General features: G+C 41.7%; 1 protein-coding gene across 1 annotated transcript in view; it reads right to left on the bottom strand.

The window, feature by feature from the left end:
- Nucleotides 1–287: 287 nt before the first annotated feature.
- The window catches only part of cspg4 (chondroitin sulfate proteoglycan 4), a gene marked incomplete at its 3' end in the record, with an annotated part of 55,241 nt that continues 33,765 nt past the window's right edge, over nucleotides 288–21,763 (bottom strand). Inside the window, exons 3-11 of the mRNA XM_083893998.1 lie at nucleotides 17,595–21,152; nucleotides 15,396–15,584; nucleotides 14,981–15,256; nucleotides 11,787–11,963; nucleotides 7,418–7,613; nucleotides 6,913–7,044; nucleotides 5,946–6,106; nucleotides 2,636–2,819; nucleotides 288–2,116 (exon numbers count right to left, since the gene is read on the bottom strand). Coding sequence (XP_083750124.1) covers nucleotides 288–2,116; nucleotides 2,636–2,819; nucleotides 5,946–6,106; nucleotides 6,913–7,044; nucleotides 7,418–7,613; nucleotides 11,787–11,963; nucleotides 14,981–15,256; nucleotides 15,396–15,584; nucleotides 17,595–21,152 — 6,702 coding nt within the window. The remainder of the gene's footprint in view (nucleotides 2,117–2,635; nucleotides 2,820–5,945; nucleotides 6,107–6,912; nucleotides 7,045–7,417; nucleotides 7,614–11,786; nucleotides 11,964–14,980; nucleotides 15,257–15,395; nucleotides 15,585–17,594; nucleotides 21,153–21,763) is intronic.

Below are 21,763 nucleotides of genomic sequence, written 5' to 3'. Positions count from 1 at the left end.
CGTCCGTGCTCCTTGACAAAGAGGAATGATAAAACAAAAATAAATAGACATGGCAGGAACCTTCTAGGATAAGAAACAGCTTCTTTCTTTGCCAATAAGTATTCAGTGTTTCGTTGCCTGAGAATTTGTCCACAGTTGTGTTTAGTGAAGTAAACAATGGCCATCAAAAATTATTTTCATTTAAACTGCTGTGGCAAGAGGTCAATAATACTGAAAGGAATGATTTGAGAAGGCTTCCAAACACTCGAGGATCCACCTCATTGTGTGCTTTTGTATCTCAAAGTGTCTCAGACCCAGTACTGGTTCTTTTTTAGGGCCGGGTTTGTTGTCCGACAGTGCTGCAACAACTCCGGGTCTGTTTCTTTGGAGTCCATGTCGGACATGGGGATATTATTGGCTGGGTCAGTCTTGCGAAAGGTTTCTGCGCTGGCCACTTCTCCGTTTTTGGGCTTCGTAGCCGCTGTCTGGACGTCATGCTTGCCCGTCTTGTTTTTACGGATCAGGTAGTAGGCCAAGACGGCTGCCAGCAGCAAAAGGAGGAGAATTACGAGGATGGGGATGAGAATAGACCAGATGTTGCTGCGTCGAGAGACGTGTGGTTTCCCATGGGAGTTAGAGCCAGAAGATGCTGTAGTGGCGGCATCTCCATGGGGCCAGTCCATGTTGCTTTTCCAGTGAGGGCTAGCTGGAGTGGCAACTGGGTCTCCTGAGGGAACCCTCAGCAGAGTGACAGGGTAGACACCAGAGGCATTGTAGGGGCCTGTCTGAAAGTAAAGTACACATTCGGCAGGAGGCACCCCGTGGGCTTTGAGCAGAAAGCGGGCTTCATCCTGATTAACACCATCTTGTGAACCAGACGAGCGATTTAGGATTTCCATGGCTACATGGCCTTCGTCCAAGTCCCTGTGGCTGAACGTGTCCACTGGCTGACCTTCACCAGCACCTCCAGACCTAACAAAACGAGCCCCTCGTGGCTGCTGGATGACGGTGAAAGTGGGGGATGCTCTGGTCTTGTTTGCCAGTGGAGATGCATCCAGAAGCTTCCTGTCCAGTTGGACAAGGGTACCTTGGGGTAAGAGAGGATCCTGAGCAATGTTAGCCAGAGGCTGAACCGTGATGTTGAGAACAGAGGAGACATTAGCAGCGCGACTGCGGGCCACGAATGCGACACTATCTCGAGGTGAGGTGGACTTCACAAAGCGGACACTGACTCGGCCTTCTTTGATCTGTTTCTGGGTGAAGGCTGAAGTGGGTTGCCGGTCTACCATGACAGCCGCATACTTAGGCACACTTGTGATTTTGAAAAGGATGTCCTCCTCCACCGCTCCCCCTGTAGAGACCTTCAACATGTCTTCAGTCACAAGCGTCTCATCGTCACCTTGTTTCACCTTGATCTCAGGAGCTTTGTTGAGAAACAAGGTGCGAGCCAGGACACCGATGTGGAGCGTGTGTGGCTCTGTTCGGTGTTCTCCATCTGACACGATGAATTCCACAAAGCCATTTACAAGGCTTCCATCACTGTAAAAGCCCACTTGTCCACGATTGATCATCTCTTGTGTGAAATCAGCGATAGGGTCTCTTGTGTTTGAGTCAACCAGTCGTCCATTGCCAGGGGCTTTTGTCACCTTGAAGTGGACCTCATCCGGTGGACTGTCCTCATCTTGAGTGTTGAGATGCTTCTTGGTCAAGATAGTCATGGAGCCCTGAAGCACCTCCAAAAGCATGTCTGTAGTAACAAGTTCAGGGGGATCAGAGCCTCGTTGTTTGACTGAGATGTTAAATATCTCCTCCAAGACCACAGCGTCGGCCGGTGAGGCCACATCACGGCCCTCAGACTTAAGACGGGCCCTAAAAGAGAAGCTGTCAGAAGAGGCCCTTGAGTCATCATGGAGATATTCCAGCTTTCCTTGATTTACATCCTCCTGCATGAAGGTTGGTGCATTACGAGGCAGGTCCTGACCCCCCAGGGTTATACGACCATGGACAGGCAATTGCTTAATCTCAAAAATGACATCCACATCATCTTGCTCAGCCTCACGTAAGCTAGCCAGAAGGTTGGAGGCATCAAGGATTGAATCATCAATGGGTTTCCTCTGGCCCTGTACCATTTCCAGACCTGAATGGAAACAAGAAAAAAACAGACAGTAAACGTTATATAAACGTCATCATATTCAGCTTTCTGAGATATTGTATGTCCAACTTTGTCTCCTTTCGCTGTGTAATTATGCATCGCAGTACATCAAGGCAGTTGGCACATTAGGAGAGACAGCTGTAGCAGAGTGCTAGTTGTTTTGGCAGCGGCAGATGCAGGCATGATAAATCTCTTTATGTGGACTGTTCAGGCAATTACAGTAGATAATAAGAAAGATTCTCTCTATGAAAAATTCAAATTATGAACAATAAAGGACAGCTGAAGCCATTCCCCAACATAATGGCCAATCAATCAGAAAGGGGCATAAATGTGATTTTAAACCACAGAGTGACGAGCAATTTTTTAAATTAAGACTCAAAAAGGGCTGCCATTTTCAGATCAGAGGCTTTTTAAGGAAAGACGGTGGTGTGTTGATTCAGGATCAGACACTCGTCTGAGCACGTCAACAAAGAATACAGCCCTCTCTCATTTTGACATGTATACCTTTGTTCTTCCACAGCTGTGAGGAGATGTTGCTGTGAGCAGCATAGTAAGAGATGGTGATGGGCAGAATGTGACGGACGTCTGGAGCTGGTTGGGAAGACAGTGCGAGCTCTACGGAGTCTCTCACCACCCAGAAAGGCTCCTCGGGCATCTGGTGCTCATAGTAGATGGCTCCTGACTCCAACTGTGGAGGTAGGTAGATAGGTAGATAGAGAGGTGGAGAGGTAAGTAGGGTTAGATAGAGAGGTAGGTAGGTAGGTAGATGGAGGGTAGAGAGGACAGATAGAGAGGTAAGTAGGTAGTTAGAGAGGTAGGTATGATAGATAGATAGATAGATAGACAGACAGACAGACAGACAGACAGACAGACAGACAGACAGACAGACAGACAGACAGACAGACAGACAGACAGACAGACAGACAGACAGATAGACAGATAGATAGATAGATAGATAGATAGATAGATAGATAGATAGATAGATAGATAGATAGATAGATAGATGGATGGATGGATGGATGGATAGATGGATGGATAGATGGATAGATAGATAGATAGATAGATGGATAAATAGATAGATAGATAGATAGATAGATACTTCATTACTCTCACTGGCAACTTTGGTCTTGAACAAAAACATACTAAGTAAACGCATAGAAAATAGGATATTGTCTATTTACTTTAAATGTAAGCTCAGGTTTAAGAGTGTTGTGTTTGCAGTCACACTGATAACATCATTTGACGTCAAGTCATTTTACAGACAAGGACCAATATATTTGGTTGAAAATAAGTTTTATTGCTCCCTTTCCCACTGACATTGGTAAAAACCCACAGTAAGAGGGAGCTCAAATGGCTGCAGCAGTGGTTTGGCTCCTCTGAGGTTGGGGTTACTGGTTGGAGACGTGGAATGTGATGGCCTGCGTTCACTCTCTGAGGTCACTGTGTCCTAAACTCAACTCTTCTCTCTCTCTCTTGCACAAACAAAATGTGCATGCAAATATCCATGTATGCGCACACAAACAAACTGCTGAATAGTGCAACTCGTCAAATCGTGTTTTCAGCCGTCACTATAATCTAAACAGAGCAGTTAGCATGTGAAGCATTTGTTCCTGTGTCCGTCCTAGTAGGGTAAGACAGGAATGGAAATGAAAAGATTGTTTTGAAACAAACACGGCCTATGATGCATACAGTCAACTTGTTTAGCCCTATAATCTTAAACCGATATTAAATGAACCATCAATACCTGTGTTTTCTTGAATGTAATCATCTCATTCAGTGGAACATCACATGTATAAGAACACGGAGAATTAGCAGTGATTTTTTGCCTTAATCTATAAGCTAATGGCCCAATGCTCAAGGGAGTGGAGATCCTGGTGTTAAACAGACTGCAATTAGAGCACACAATAAAACTTAATTTGTACATAATCAGGTGATAAAACGGGTCAGTGTGGAGTTTCAGGTTTCCATTGGTTTAATGTTAATTAATAAAAGAGAGTAATGTGTTTGGACTGGGTAAGGGTTGCAGAGAGATAACTAGCAAAGTTGTGAGATTATTGAAATAAATGTCTGTACATTAAAGTTACAACAAAACAGATTGTCAAACGGTTCAAATGTGCTTTTCTAATGTGTAATTTCTTCTTTTAAGTGCTGGTAAGACCATAACTATTGAGTTAAGGACAATAAAGTAGGAAGGTCGCACTTCACTCTACTGCCTGACAGGTTGAGAGCTTTAGTTGGGTTTAGTTTGGCAGATTTCATTCATTCATTAATTCATTGCCTGCCGCTTATCCTTTCATCTCTGCAGAGAGAAATAATAAGATAAATTAACTAAGACTTAAATGTGTCTATTTGCAGTTGGAAAAACTGGCTAATATTTGAGTTGAGCTAAAGTCTCTATACGACTTCATTCACTGGACAAGAATACACATTTTCAAAGTGCAAGCGGTGACATAGAGGGATCTCATGATCTTACAATGTATTACACACAAAGGCGACTTCATTAGCAAACACACTTGGATGACTGAAGGATGATGAATTGTAAATGATTATCAGTTATCTGTCGCATTAGAGCTACGTCTACTTATTCATTCAATATGCAATGTAATTTAAAAGAAAAAAGAAAAAGAAAAGCTCTCTTCTCTGACACTTTCTTTTTTTTCTTAGACCAGAGATAAGGTGGAAGTGATAGTTTAAGTGAGGAATGCTATGCTATTTACCACTGGTAGTTGAGTTCAATCAGAAAGTGAATGTGGAGACTGTATTCTCGTTTCCAGATGTCCATCTAGACGGTTTTCAAAACTAAACTGTGGTGAGGAATGAGGAACTAAAATGAGCTCGACTATCAAGGTTGTTGCACTGACTTCTCTAGAATAATGCTCTCAGTAGACCACACATCACAGGTTAATCAGCTCATATGCCAGATAATATATAATATAGTTTAGTGCAATATACATACCTAATATCCCAAGTTCACTCCTTGTTTATACTATAACTATCCAGCCCATACTGTATATATAATAACTGTCGATAACGTACTTTCTATTTGAACTTTTTTATAGTCATATGGCTAATATCTTTCTATATTGTACTTTCACATTATGTGGAAATGCATGTTTATTATTTATTATCTTTATCTTTACCATCTTTGCTGCTGTGACAATGTACATTTCCCCCATCTTATTTTATTTTATTTTATTTTATCAAGTTCAAGATGAGGTGAAAGAGTCTTAACGTTCATTGTATATGCGAAGCTGCTACATGAAACAAACACAAGCTGTGTTTTCATGCCTTCAAGTGGCACTATATTATATTATAGCAAACATCTGGGCGACTATCGCTGCAAACCTGTTATTTATTCATCAGAATGATAAAACCCAGGGACTCATAGCTGAATATTGTGAAGCCTCTTAACCGCTTATTAAAGCGGAATCTAATCAAAAGATTATTATCACTTGCAAAAGTCTCCGATTGAACGACACTTTTGACGCTATTATAATAATAATTGCCGTTTAAATGCTGCAAAATATTTACTTTCATTGCATAATCATTATCATTATTACTGTTATGAAACATTAATGGAGAACACTAGTCTAAGGAAGGGATGCTAGTTTAATGTGTGTGTCCAACACGCACACACACACACACACACACACACACACACACACACACACACACACACACACACACACACACACACACACACACACACACACACACACACACACACACACACACACACACACACACACACACACACACACACACACACACACACACACACACTGAGAGTAAGGCAGAGACAGAAAGTAATTACCTGTGTTTGTGAGAAGCGTGTAATTTCCTCATACTGGTTCCTGTCATTGGCCAAGATGAGTCTCCCCAAACGAGGTGGGCGGATAAGTGAGTAGCTGATCTCGTTTCCATCCTCGCTGGTTACGGCCCCCAGGTTGGCACTTGTGATGGGCTGCCTGGCTCCTGTGAAAACAGACACACACAGACAGACAGACAAGGTCTTGACTGCTCAGGTAATTCTGTGGAAAGTGCCCTCTCTCTCTCTCTCTCTCTCTCTCTCTGCAGTGTAGTTGAGGCTTGTAAAATTAAGCAGTTCATAAATGTCACAGCATTTATCGCCCGGAGTAAGTTATGCGCACCACTGTACGAAAGCACATCCTGATGTGCAGTTAGTTTCATGACACATAGCTTTCATTGTCATAGCTTAAATAAAAGATTTATTATGAAAGGAACTTAGGCGACTGCCTGTGCTATATTCTTTTACATACTTTTATGTGATAAACTTGAAAATCATATATCTCTTTGGTGCACAGCAGCTTCTGAAATCAATATTTTACAGGCACAGTGACATTAAGAGAATTGTCACTGGGTGACAACGCAATCTTATGAAGCAATTATTCAATACAGTGCTGCTCCAAAGCTATTTTGTTGGATATGAGCAGTAGAAAGGCGATATAACTAAGAACATATAAGAGCACAAAAAGTTTTTAAGTAGAATAAATACAACGTTACAAGGACACTACAGCAAATGAGCTAATTTTGTGTTTTTTGCATTGTTGATTATGATGTCTAAATGTGTTGACAGTGGCGTTATATAAGACATATTCCTGTACACACACTGCAAATTGTATGGATGCAAAAATAAAACAGAAGAAAAAAAACAAATACAGTTTTAAAAAAAGACATGGCCATGTCGCCATGGTTATCTTTCCATCGCTGTGGTCTTCGCAGTTTAAATTCTGGAAGGTTTTTTTTTTTTGGCATAATACCTGGAAATACCATGAGCTCCTCCTGCGTTACCATGGTGATGGTGAGAGGCCTGGCTGTGATGACAAATTGGTAGAGAGGAGACGTGTGCTCTCCATCTGTCACAGTGAAACTGAAACCACCAGACTCCTCACCTACAGCAACAGATAAAGACGGTTGTTAGTGGTCATTTAGTTCCTTCAGCGTTTGCTTCCTTCTGACTTTCTTTCTTTTATTCCTTCTGTTGTGCTATTCTTTCATTCATACACTGGATGTTCGTGGCATCATTGGAAAATGTATTTTCGTTTGTCAAATGCAGTATCACAGCATATCTGTCAGGACTTAATAGAGTAGTTGATCGATACCAATTGATTGCTTTGTCTGATATTAAGACCTCTGCTTAGTGAGACTCAGATAGTTGTGTGGAAGCTGATCATTTGACGCTGTGCTGTTATTATTGTGACTATAAACCTCACATATTAGTGTAAGATACACTGCTTAATAAACAGAGGATTATGTTTCTCTCACCCTCGTGGATGAAGACGACCTCGCCGTTGTTTATCTGAGCCTGTGTAAAATTCAGGACGCCATCGGGCGCCTCCTTCAACGCCACCATCCCATTGGTCTGCAATTCGACGTTGTAAACCAGTTCCTCGGCTGGAGTGTCATTGTCCTCAGTGTTCAGCATGCTGGAGGTGATATCAGCCTCCTCCCCAGCAAGAACCTGTGAAATAGAAAGAAAAAGAGAACTCTTTAGTTGCTCACAAAAAAATCAATGGAACGTGAATTAAGGCTTTCAGTCAGACTGTAAGAGTAATCTAATCTTAGTCGGACTAAAATCTCATTAACTCAACATCCAAAATGGTATGTTCTCTGAGAGAAAGAGAACACATTAAAGTCAGAGTTATGTTCGCAGGTAATAGAAGCTAAGGGTGAGGAGTTTATCTGAGGATTGTTAGAGCAGATGCAGCGTACATAAGACACTATAGAATAACGCATAGCTGTTATCCCCCCAGGTAATTTTTAGACATGATAAAACCACAGAGAGAAACTGAAATAATAACACAAACAAAACACAACACACACAAAAAAAACATGTGCAAATACATTATTTAAAAGCGTAATTATTTCTCTGAGACATGTCTGGATGCTCCTGTTTTCAGAAGATGGAGCACAGTGCCGCAGACTGAATGATTCTCCCTGGTTGAAGCGGCTTTAATGGACATCTAATGGCTGTCTGGCTGAAAGGAGCATTAATTGAAAAAAATGGGCCACGTCCCCCCGAAAAAGACATTCTTAAATAGCTGGAATCAGCTGAGAAAGTGAGACGAGGCTTCTTTGCAGTAAGAGGTGCACATCGGTCTAGAAACCTATTTGCCCTCTGATACCTTTCTCTCTCTCTCTCTCTCTCATCCTGTTTTTTTTTTTTTTTCAAGTCACAGAAGAAGAATCTCAGGGGAACAGCAGACAGGAAGCTTTAGAAATCCACGTCTGTCCTATCACCTCTATGTGACTTAAGGATTCATTTAGCCTTTATTGATGTTTAATTAAAATTCACAAATCATTGTTGATATTTCAGCTACTATCATAACTACAGTGTAAAAACAACTGTGTCTAGTACCTGTGCCCAGTTTTCCCTAGAATTTACAAAACAAACAAAAACACCACCAAATAATACAAGTGAGCTAGACAGGCACGGTACATTAACAACAGCTGCACCGGGGAGTGGTTTATTGTTAGAGCCTAAAAGCCTAATTTGGTATGCAATACGTGCAGGTCTGAAGACTTATGTTGGAACACAATTTAGTTCAAAACCATGCAGCACACAAAGACACACAAGACCCAGTCAAATGCACATACAGGGGTAATGTTTAGCTTAGGATGACGGTAGGATGTTTGTTTACTAAATGAAAACATAAAGCTCAATATAAACTCATTGGGAAAGTTGACCTGTATTATGTACTGACCAATGCTCCACAGGTTTTACACTCGCATATCAATACAACTTTGGTGTATAATATAAACCAGTTGAAGATCAGAACCAGATACATGTTTATTGCCATGTATGCTGGAATACACAGGGAATGTGCTGTGGTGAAATTGGTGCCAAAATACAATAACAAAGAAAAAATTACACACTATATTAACTAAATGAAACGATAAACTATAGAACAATTTAAAATTCAATATTCAATCAAATAGTAGTGTAATGTAATGGAAGAATTTATTATTTACTGTTATTCTTAACAGAAATTAGGCTGATAAACATTTATTTTCAAGTTAGTACTGCACTCTGACGACTAAAACCAAAAGGCAGATCCTGAAAACGCTTAAATGCAACCACACTCCCAAAGTAACTTTGGAAAAGCAGTTACTGGTTATCATACATCATCATATTGATGTCCATGATGTAAAAAATGGAGCTACAGTACATTATGTAAACAAGGTCATACTAGGATTAATATAAACCCCTTCAATTCCCTTAAAAAGCCAAATAAAAGGGGTTCCACTATTAAAACGAGGTCACATCACTATACACACAGTATTATGTCAGTGCAGGGTGCAGCACACTTTTTGGTCTGAACAGAGCAGTGCACACTTCTCAACACTAGATGGCCTCATCATCCCACAACAAAGCCCAGCAAAGCAGCAGACAGTCAGGGGAAGGTAACCTGAAAACGGCCTTGCAGATCCAGGGGGTTTATATAACAAATCAATGCATTTAGCGCCGAAGAGGATGGGCTGCAAATTTAATTTGATCGGACACAAAGGCTAATATTTCATTTGGAGGAAGGAGTTACCATAGACAAATGAGTGCACAGAATACAGGCATCTCTTAAATGTTTAAGACTGTGAGTGCAGCTCTCTCTCTCTTTCTCTTTCTGTGCAGGCAGGAGAAACCTTAAGTACAAAGCACAGAGAGTGTTTTTAATTGCACGTAGGGGAGTGGGAGGTAAGGCTGGACAAGCTGCAGGCAGACACCAACAGGAAAGATGATAGTGGCTGCTGTAGCTTAGAAGGAATGGGGACATTTTGACTTCAGCTCCTCGTCCTGTGTGTTTTCCCCTGAGACACTGACGTTCACTACTACTTTTTTATGTAAAAAAACACTAATATAGCAAGAGATTAGGCTGGCATTCAAACAGAGTCAGACAGAGAGAAAGACAGACGCAGTGGGGAAACTATTCGAAATGTCACCAGAGTCAAGTTGAAGCGGTTAGAGCGAGCTGGAGTGTAAACCCTAATCAAGACCAGCTGCATCCGGCAGACCAAACAGGATCGATGTTGAGCTTAAACAGAGTCTGATCACGACCATGTTAGTCATCATGTCCGATCATCACCGCACACACACACACACACGCACACACTTCCTGCTTTAAATCAATCCAAATGCTGCTGCATGGGCCAGCCTTGGCCGTGTATGGGATAGACATCCTCATGGAGTTCAGTTCACGCACAGCAGAGGAGGCACGGGGACTGGGATGCTCGCTCCTAATGCTGCTCTGCCAGAGAAGCTGCGGTCTCATCGACCATCTTGGTTTTTCCAAAAATACGGGTTGCTACGGCGACGCGGAAGAGAGGGGCTGAATGACACAGTTGGTTTCCAGTTCTGTGAGCTGATTACTGCTGCCTTTTTTCCCCAACAGCTCCTCCTTGCTTTTACAAGCACAACCAACCCTCCCTGATCCTGCATAAAGTTTTATTTTTATGACTGACAGGAATTAAAATGTGACAGGGTGAACCTCCTATAGACTTAATTAAACAAGAGGGTATTGGATAGTGGAGCTTCAAGTGAATCACTGCCTCCTACTGCAGCTGCTGTATGTGGCGTACGTGACTTATTTTTCCACTTGTTAAAGCTAAGGAGCTGAGAATATGCTAATTCACGTGTGGGTCTTAACAAATAAAAACAAACAAACAAACAGGTCAGTACTCTTTAGAATCTGAATAAAAAGTTTCTTTTCACATCTGTGCGCTGTTGACGGAACTACACAATATGGATGTATAGGTAAAATCAATAAATTAGGTAAAACTTTAGATTAGGGAACACATATTCACCATTAACTAGGTGCTTACCAACATATATAAATAGCATACTAGCCCTTTATTGGTAACCATTAAGCACGTATTAACACCTTATTCTACCTCTATTACGACATGAATCAAGATTTTTCCTACATAAGGTTTTAATACGTGTTACTAATATGCATGATAGTAAGCACCTAGTTAATTTTGAATGTGTTCCCTAATCTAAAGTGTTACCATCAATTACAGAGTTCACACAGAGTTCATTATATATAGACTCGTATCATGATTGCACCATTTTACCTCTTGAACCAGTATCTTAAAATGATCCAGATGTGTTTTCACATGTAATGTTACTTACATTAGCAGCTATACATCACGGAATTCAAACTGTCACAGATTTTGTGTCTTATTTTTAATAGGAGACACGATTCTTTATGTCTTGGGCATCAGACCAACGATGCAAAGTCTGGAACGGGCGGGAACGTCTACGGCATCTTAAATCACTTTTTTTTCAAACTGGACTCGCATGTCTAAAATATTAACGACAAGACAAACTATATGGTGAAAGTGGAAAATGTCCCTGCAGGGAATGAAGTTATTGTTTCCACATTGTCATTTTTTAAAGCATAAAACAGTCGTTCTAGTGTTTTGAAGCAAAATACAAAATTCTTCCTCCACTGCTCAAAAAGACGGCTTGAATTCTAATCAGCTGAAACGTAAAAAAAATTAAATAAAATAAGCAAAACTTGAACTGTACATTTTATAGGTTTAAAAGATTTCCCCATCATTTAACATTTAAAGCCGTTGAGTAGTTTCTGAGGAAGGCTCAGAATAACAACTTGCACGTTTTCAAAGAGCAATACATTACCTCCAGGCCCGTGTTACGTGTCAGTTTTGGCGGCTCGTCGTTGACTGGTATGACAGTCACAGAGATGGTGAGCGGGAGGCTGCGACGCTCAATCTCATAAGCCGAGGCGGAGAGCGTAAAACTGTCCTCGGTGCTCTCGGTGCTGTCGTGCATGTAGTAGATGTGTCCAAGTTTCACCTGGAGGAGACAAAAAGGATCCGTGTGTCACTCAGATCTGAATCGGACTGCGACTGCGAGGAAACATCGCACTATAGGGGGAGGTGGAGAGAGTGTAAAAGAGGGAATAAAGTTTTTACATTCACAGACACGGTGTCTCTTAACACCTATAACTACTAAGAACACTCTGCTTTTGAGAAACAAAGACACCGTCATGTCTGTCCTGGGAAAACTTGAAGACACTTAAATTGGAATCCACAAAAAAATAAGGTTTGTGCTGAATTTCTTTACTTTATTCCAATACTTGGACTTTCCTGATACATTTCTCTCCTCAGATAAAAGAACCTCCTGTTTGACTTGAACACTACACATTTTTTAACTCAGCCTGTGTTACACAGAGGAGCTTCAAGCATGTAAGTATTTACACGGAGTGTGTTGCTGAGTTTTGTTTTTGTTGCATTGTGGCAAGCGAATCCCCAGTGTCAAGCAACTCTTTTATTTTTTTTTTAAAAAGTTCCTGCATCACGTGTTTGCAAAGTTCCCATATAAAGACTATAGTCAAGGCTTAACATTTGGCAGCAGCACAGGATCAAGGAGAATCTCCCCTGTTGAACAAAAACCTTGATGGAAACCAGATGCACAATGGAATCAGTCATCGCGTTGAACGAGCGAGATGGAAAACAGCACCTGTGGCCAGGACAAGCCCGCTCTGTTGACGCTCTATATACAGAAGAAGAATGTCAGAGTCCAGCGTTGCCTCGTTCTTGTTCTCCACTCGTCGCTGGCCTATATCACATTATTCTATCTCTCTATCCTTTTCCCTCTGATACTTTTTGACAAATTTACAAAGATTCCGGCTCCCGCTGGGAATGACAGTGAGAGCTGTTGTCTGATAAAGTCAATGAGCCGCTATGAGAGGACTTGCCTCAGAGAGCAGGAAGTGTCAAATGGAAACCATATGACGGGCATCACTGTGGAATAACAACCCCCTTCATCATTACTGATCGGGCAAAGTCGGGGAGACAATCAGTCTGCACGCTGGCATAATAAACAGTGGGTGGTTGTTGGAAATGTGGCCCTGAGATTTATCGGGAGAAAGAGTGATGCGTGTGTCAATATTTGATCCTACAGCGGCTGTGCCATTTATTTCCCTTTCAGTGGGGATCATTGGGAAATAATGGTGGATGTATTTGTGGAGAAATTAGAGAAATAAACCATTTAAATTTCCTGTGAAACAATATTGTACTTTGTGAAAAATAAAGGCACCTGTGTTTACTTGAATAGGAACTAAAGGAGATGTGATAGATAAGTGATGTTGATTAAAGTAAAGATGTATTTCATCAAGTTGGATCCAACTCAAAGCAGCATATGTTACTGAAAGTGTACATCGCTTGCGTTTATTGTCCAAACTGTTTTATATCGACTTTGTTCTTATACTCGTTTTATTTGCATGATATATTCTGTTCCGCATTTTTCTTTTAATTACATTCGCTTGCCTCGCATTCGTCTTGTAAAGCACTTTATAACTACTCTTTGAAAGGTCCTACATAAAGTTTATTATCATGATGATTACTTTGTTCGACAAAGCCAGAGTTAATCTCGTCAGTGTTGTGGTTGAGCCATACATTTTCCTCCACTGATTCAAGCCTTATGTTACTGCACATACGGTCACTTTATTTTCTTCTTAATCTTGATGAAGTTATCTTACTGCCCCTCTACCTTATTGGAACACTTATGATCTGGTTAGAATGAAGCGCGGGCATTTATTCCTCAGTGAGACGGTGACCATTTCATTCTCTCAGGCTAATAGTACAAAAAAGCCACACATTTAAGTCTCTAGTGAGTAGTGATTTTTTTCCCTTTGTGACCTTTCCACACCGGAAGATGATGATGTATCTTCATCTCCTCACCAGCAACATAATCGCAACTGTGTTCTGAAGCCATTCAAGCTGCAGTTTAGGATATGTGACACACTATAAGTGTGTCTGGCAGTAGCTAACCACAGGAGGTTTTTGTGCACTCTCACATTATTATAGGAATATACCGGGCCAGTTTATTTTGGCTCCAGGCGGTCAATCGCGTCGTCAGTTTTTCCACAATGGTTCAGCAAAGAGGAGCGGAGAGGAGGCAGGGAGAACAGGGGCTAGATGTACGAGCTATAAGATATGTGTCCAGACGTGTGTTCCACTAAACTATGCGGTCCATTGAGAATGCATGAGGTTTTTCCACTGGTAACTACTCATGCATTTTTAATATTTTCCTAAAGCTGGGGCCTTGACCACATGGAGGGAGACCAGATAAGTGTGCAGCAGCAGCAGCAGCATCAGCAGCTCCACAGTCTATCTCATATTAAATCCAAACAGTGCTAAGTAGTAACTGGGGAAAGTTCCACAGTGATGCCATGCAGTCACAATCCTCTCTAACAACCACCATGACCTAGTTGTGAGAGAGGGAGATGTTTTGGTATGTGGTCTTTTCTAGAATCTGATGCAATCTGACCAAACAGTTTGATTTGAGATGAAAGTGAACAGAGCAAAAGGGTTCTCTGGATCAAAATGGTTCTTACTGGAACCATTAGTGTTACCAAGAACCCTTGGAAAACCCTTTCTTTGGGAAAGGGTTTTGGAACGCTTTGGAACGTTTTGGAACGCTTTTGGAGTCCTTGTAGAAGAACCCTTTTGGAACCCTTCTTTCTAATGAGCGTACTATAACACTGGCTGATACCCTTACTGGTGTCTCTGCACCATCACGACGAGTACAGGAATCACGATGGCCAACTCACCAACATATAAGCCTCAAGCTTATATGTAAATGTAAATTGTAAATTTTAACCGAAGCGTTGAGTGCATGCTAAAAGAGTGCATTAATCAAGGGAGCTTCAGAGGTTCATTAACTGCCAGCAAGCGGGCGTCTGCTCATCAGCCAGCAGCAGAAAATTACCTTGATTGTTGATTGAAGTTTACATAAAGAAAAAAAAAAAAACGTAGCAACATTTAGATACATCATTGTTGTATTACTGTCTAGGTGTGAATATTTACCTCTTCCCAGGTAAAGTAAGAGAGAACGTCTCCGTCGATGTAGCGGATGTCTCCGTGCTCCGGCGCCTCTTCCACGAAAAAGTCTATGTTTGCTGAGCTGTAGAAGGGATGTGAGACGTTTATAGTCTCAGCATTGATTGCTCTGCTGAGGCCTTCCTTCACAGTTAAATTGAAGGTCTGGATGGGGATGAGCCGGGGGACAATGTTCACCGAGATCTGCAAGTCCTCCACGCTGGTAAAACCATTGCTGACGTCCACTGTGAAGGCATCTCCACCCTGAAAGAAATGGTAGTATAAATACATTATAATATATACGGAAAGTAAACTTTACACTTCAAAACACATGAGAGGCAAAGGTTGTGTTGTTCTGCCACATTTGATTTACTCTAACAGAATACATGAAATGACAAGAAACCTGGACGGACGCAGACACATAGAGGATGCGTCCGTGGTCAATGTCGTCTTGACTGAAGATGTTAATGTAGTCGAGGACAGGCGAGGCCGTGCTGTCTGAACTGTTTGTCAGCTTGACCACGTGACCGAGCTGCGGGGGCTCTTTAATGGTGAACACCATTTCTGTCGGCAGAATATCAGCTTGCTCCACCTAAAAAGGGAGAGGGAGAGTTCAGAAATCAGTACAGCTAGTCTACAACATTGTCTTAATTCAAAACATGCTTTGTGGATTGGGTAAATTAAATACACTCAATAATACATGTTCAAAGGTTTGGGGTCACTTAGAAATGTCCTTATTTTTTGAAGGAAAAGCACTTTTCTAGCTGCAAACGTCTGGTTTTTAATGGAATATGTACATAGGTGTATAGAGGCCCATTTCCAGCAACCATCTCTCCAGTGTTCTAATGGTACATTGTGTTTCCTAATCGCGTTAGAAGGCTATTGGATGATTAGAAAACCCTTGAAAACCCGAGTTTTGCTGGTTCTTTGACAAAAAACAAAGTTTGAAGGGCAAAATTATTATTTTGAATAAAAATCATCATATTTTCTATTCTTTTTGCAACTCTTCTGATGAATAAAAGTGTGACTTTTAATGGAAAACACAAAATGTGTAGTGTTAAACATATGCACATATGGCTTTCATGTTGTTTGTTAACTCCCACTGAATGTCGACTCTTATTAAAGTTCTGAACCTTTGAAGACAGATACTGTTGTCCCCCAGTACCCACACAATGGAAGTAGATTAACCTCTTTTAGCTCTAATATAGCAGAAGGGTATGCAGCAGCTCTGCCAATGACACTTGGTAAAACAAAATCAAAAAAGCAAATGCCAGTTTGAGAAGTGACACCAAGCATGTGTGTCTCTCTCCGTGTGTGTGGAGATCATGGAATCACAGCTGCTGATATTGTCAGAAGATCGTCTTTAAAGTTTCTTTCTGGCACACACAGTTTGAAACATTCTATGTAAGTTACTGTACAAACAGAGTGCATTGAAAACAGTCCTGCTATAATGTACGGTGGAATGAAGTTTGAGTACAGTAAACCAGAACAGGAAAAAATTAATGTGACAACGTTCAAATCTCTGCTGCAGACTCAAACCCCGGTGGATGTAAACTAACCCCACTTTTAGAAGTTTGAATAAACTCCTTGGTGTATTCGCGAGTCATGCTCGTGTTTCAGATGATCATACTATCTTCCATCGCACAGTAAGGAGACTCGCTGGAAAAGCCTACAGAAGCCAAGTCAATATTTTGTCTTTCAAGGCCATTCAGCTGAGGCGAGGAGAAAGTGTACAAGCTGTTAAGGGTCTTTCCCAGCCAATACTGTAGATTTAAGATGCATGAACTATTGTGAAATTGAACTTTAAAAGACGGAATACTTTCATTTCTAAACTGTAAAAGTCAAGCTATATTTACAGGGAATATGTAATGAATGGGCCGACAATTTAAACCTCATTAATCCCTTTCAAGATGAAGTGCAGGCAGACTCCTTTCATAAATTACAGCGGGCTTCAGAAAGCTCCTCAGGGGAATGCTTAGTGCTCTGTTTTCCACACTCCACAGACACTAATTTAGTTCATAAACTAGATTAAAAGAAGTAACTGCATAGTCATATTTAGTGCTGCTTTCATGTGGTAATAATGTAGATTAGGGAGAGAGTTTAAAGTCATGCGAGGGGCGACGATGATATAAACCCGATTGATTTTCTGTCACATTATTACTTCATTGCAATAACACTAAATTCTGTCTTTAAAACCAACAAACAAAACCATATGAGCAGGTTAACGCTTTAGTGCTTAATGTTAATGTTTCTGAAACACTTTTCAATGTTATTTGTTGAAACAACATATAGCCATCAATAAATCAAGTTGTCTAGAATAAAAAAACAAAAATGAAAACATGCGAAACAGTGGGGGTTTAAACTTGCAACACTAAACATTAACATAATGAACTGCATGGGTAAGCAGGTCGGTGAGTGACAGGTACGCGAGTGAATCAATCCCTTGCGGACTGAATTAAATTATTGGCTGTGTTTTACTGTGAGGGCTCATGACACAGGATTTTATTTTTCATAATTTATTGATGGTTGTGGGAACATAAACTATCTATATTTAAATGTTAGTAAATAAATCATATACAAAACCACCATCGGTAATAGTTACCTTAAGTTGATCCTGGCTGATGATGGTATGTTCGCCCTCATAGGAAATGATGACCGCGTTGGTCATCACCTCAGGCTCAGAGAGGTAGCCTTGCTTGAATATTTTAATCCTGAAGGTACCTTCTTCATAATGTCCACGGGCTTGGACAGTGAAGCCAAACGAGTCCTTGGACCTCAGACTCTCATAATTGTGCTCATATGACACAACGCCTTTTTTGAGGTCCTTCTGGGAGAAAGTAGAAGCCTCAATCCCGCTCACAATAATCTTGCCATCACTGGGTGGGGATGTAATCTGGAACTTGATCTCACTGTCATCCCTGATGTCCATGTTGGTGTCAGCGCTCAAAATGGTTGTGTTCAGAGTCTTAGTGCTTCCATGGTCGATGACAATGATCGTGTTGCTCACCATTCTTAGGTAGGGCTCGCCGGCCTGGATCTGAAGCAGTGCCGTGGTCTTGTGGAAACCATCTGACACCTGGAGTGAGAAGCGCTCCTTATCTGCGCCGTGGTGAATGAATAGGACTTTCTTGTCTCGCAGGTCAGCTTGCGTGAAACGGAAAAGAGGCTGTGATGGATTAGATGTTGAGACGATGTTGCCTGAGAGAATTCCTTCCCGAGCGTAGACAATTTGGGTGTCATTGAAACCCGAGTCATCATCTTTAAACTGAATGACATCAGTTGTTAGTAGGCGCTGACCTTGGCGGACAACGTTGAAGACTTTCTCCACAATCCTCACGGGAGCGTGATCGTTCTTGGACTGGATTGATATTGTAAAGACACCATTTACTGGTTCCTGTGTATCTGAACTGTCCGCCGATTGATCGAAGGCTGAGAAATGGAACTCGTCACTGTCTGTCTTGTAACCGTCATGCTTGTAAACAAGCCTGCCAAGATCAAGGTCTTCGTTACTGAAAACTCGAATTGCCCCCTCAAATCTAGGCTGACCAGGAGGTGAGTCCCTCATCAGTCTGCCATATTTTGGCCCCTGTGTGACCCGGTAAAGGAAATCCGTTGAAGCTGGTGACTGCATCCAAAGATAATTGCTGTTCAGAGTTTGCTCACCATCCTGGAGGACAACTAGTCTCTCATTGGTCAAAACAGGAGCATCTGCATTGGCAAGGATATTAATTGGGAAGGTGTACACAGGGGAGTACTGGTTGTCAACGAAGACCCTGAACTGAAACTGGTCTATACTATCCACAGCTCTTTGCACTCGAACCTTGAAGCTAACAGTATTGTCCAAAATGTCCTTTTGGGTGAAGATATCACCCTCATATAGTTCTTGGTCTAACAAAAGGAGACTGCCCAACGTTGGTGGTTTGACAAGGACGTATTTTATGTATAGCGGATCTGGGTTTTTGCCTTTGACTTCAGCCTGAAGCTCTGTAAGTCCAATTGTTTGCTCCTCTCCAGCCTCCATCTCCAAAGGAACCAGGGTTGAAACTTTTACTGGTGCAGGAATGATCTTTACTAAGAAAGTGTTGTTCCAAAGGGAGAACTGCCCCAGGTGGGTGTTGAACTGAATGCGCTCCACAACAATATCTTCCTGGTCGCTTGAGTCTGTGCTGACGTATAAGAGGTGATTTTGCTCAAGATCGGACTGATGGAAAGATGTAACCTGCTCGTACGTCCCGTCGTTTGCTCTAATCTGTAGTTCACCGAATAATAGTGACTGTGTGATGTTATACAGAATATCTCCGTTACGCGGAGAAGCAAGAACAGCCAGATTTTGAAGATCTATGGACGAGTTGCTTCCTTGAGTTAAGAGAAGGCCTGTGTTCGTGACGAGAGTCATATGTGGCTGGGCGACAGACATCTTTAAAGTAGTTGAATGGCTAACTGACTCTCCATCAGACACTTCCAAGGTAATGCCGGCAGCATTACCCCCTCTATGTACAAAATATATATTTCCATCTTTCAACTCCCTGCAAGTGAATTCCGAGATGCTTCTTCCTGGCTGTTGAGCATTTTCTAAGTAACCAACGTCCATGGATGGCTCCGAGGTTACAGTGACGACCAGGTCATCACAACGGGTGTCAGAATCCATGATTTTGATAATACTGGAGCTCAGTCGAGTCCTGCCGTTTTCTGTGATGGTAATGTCTTCTCCGCTAAGTTGTGGTATATCATTGACAGGGAGGATTTCAATTGGAAGGATATAATCATGGGCAGTCTTTAGACATGCTGGAAGATAGCCATTACTGTGAGCGACCACCTCCAGTTGGATTTGATCTGCGTGCTTTTCATTTCCGTCATGCATGTACTTAATTTTTTTATTAATAACATCCAGCAGAGTGAACTTTTGTGTGCGTCTTGGGTTGATGTTCACATCGACGAGGCCGTACCAAGGATCATTCTGGAGAGTGAAGATAATCTGTGACTGCCTCATTCCTGCAGCACTGAGGTCAAATGTTGGGCTTAAGTTATCGATATCAAGAAAAGCTTCCCCACCTTCAGGCACCAGCAACGTTTTGACGTTCAGAAGTTTCGTAACGTTTTTGAATATGTCCGGCGTTTCATCTGTTGGGTAGCAATGTTGGTCAATCAAGTCCACATCAGCATACGTGTAGATGCGTACAGGGGGAGAAGTTGTAGTTGTGTCGACATCATAATAACTGGAGTAGTCGTAGTCCTCTCCTTCACATTTAACGTGAACATCTTTGGTCACCAAAGCATCCTGGAGGCTTCGGTCCTTCTGATTCACTTTGATTTCGCCTAAACAACCGATGAAGGATTCAGCCGTCATTTCTTCCTCGACGCGATTTAAGGAGCCGCTTTCTCGGAAAACATCCTTCATCTTACCGTGGATGCCTCCTAAATACAGATTTCCAACTAAGTCTAGGTTTTGAGATGAGTTGAAATGGAGGTAGGAAGGCTTGCTATCTACATTAATAACAAAGGAATGCTGACTGATCTGAACCTTGACTCTATGCCACTGATCATCATCCAGCTGCACCCAGGTATTCTCCAGGACCTCCATGCCATTACCGACGTCCAGGGCACCTTTGAGATAGCCTTTCATGACACCAATAGCAATAAAGTCTGAATCTCTGCCAGGGTGGAATACAAGCAATGCATCCTCAATGGTAGTTTTCATTAGAAATTCCAAGACCCTTGGAGCATCACTCGCACCGCTCCAGGTGGGAAAGGAAACAAAGGAATCAGGAGTGCTGAAACTAGTTGCCTCACCGTCACCAGCCTCAAACTCGGTGCTGCAGGATTCTTTTGTGTCATGACACTGTTTAAATGCAGTGCTGAGAATATCAAACTGATGTGACTCAAATTTAACCTCAGTCATGCACCCACGGAAAGGGGGGATGGCATTGCTGAGATAGGGAGCGTTCAATTCTCCTGTTCCTCCGAGCCAAATGCCCAGGTCGATATTAAGCTGTTCTCCATCATCATCCACGGGAACATATGTTGGAAAGAGCTCATCGATGATCATGGTGAGCTTGCCATCTTGCAATGCCAGTGAGATTTTGTGGTCCAGGAGGTTGTTCAGTTGTACTCCCTGGGATGAGGACAGTGTCACCTCACCAGCTCCTAAATTCATTCGTGCCTAAAGGAGAAAGAAAAAGATAAGGTTGTTAAATATAAGGCATACACTAAAGCTTTTATGATGTAACAAATAAAACGTCCCACACACTGTCCAACTGGCACTGGTAAATTTATTGTTGCAAATTTACAACACTGGACCTTCATCAGGCCTTGTGTGGTTTTGGTTTTTATGAGCGTTTATATTGTGGCACATGCAGTATTAATTGTTTGCCATTTGTTTGGTCATTAAATCTGATTAAAACCAGATCAAATTATGTTTACAATGGAATCCCTTCTTTAAAAGGGAGTGAAATTGGTCTCAACTTTTAGTTGTTGTTGGTGGGTTCATCTTTGCAGAATTGTGTATTGTGTTACCTTAAGCATAAATTGGACTGAGACTGAACAATTGGCTCACAAAAAGAAAAACTCATAATAAACATATAATGATCCAGAAAGCCCCACAGCCTAAAGAAGCTGAAGGACTATGATCATAGAATCTGATGGTATTATTCAAGGGAGGTTATTACGACAGGTTTAGACTTCTGTCCGGTAACACAGGGCCCCATACCTGCTCAAAGGGTGCAGTATATGCTTTCTTAAAAAAAAACATTCTTTTTGATGAAATGGTCGCTA

This window comes from Microchirus variegatus (assembly GCF_963457635.1).
Source record: "Microchirus variegatus genome assembly, chromosome: 8".
Classification (NCBI taxonomy): Eukaryota; Metazoa; Chordata; class Actinopteri; order Pleuronectiformes; family Soleidae; genus Microchirus; species Microchirus variegatus.
This window is presented reverse-complemented; position numbering and strand designations above follow the sequence as displayed.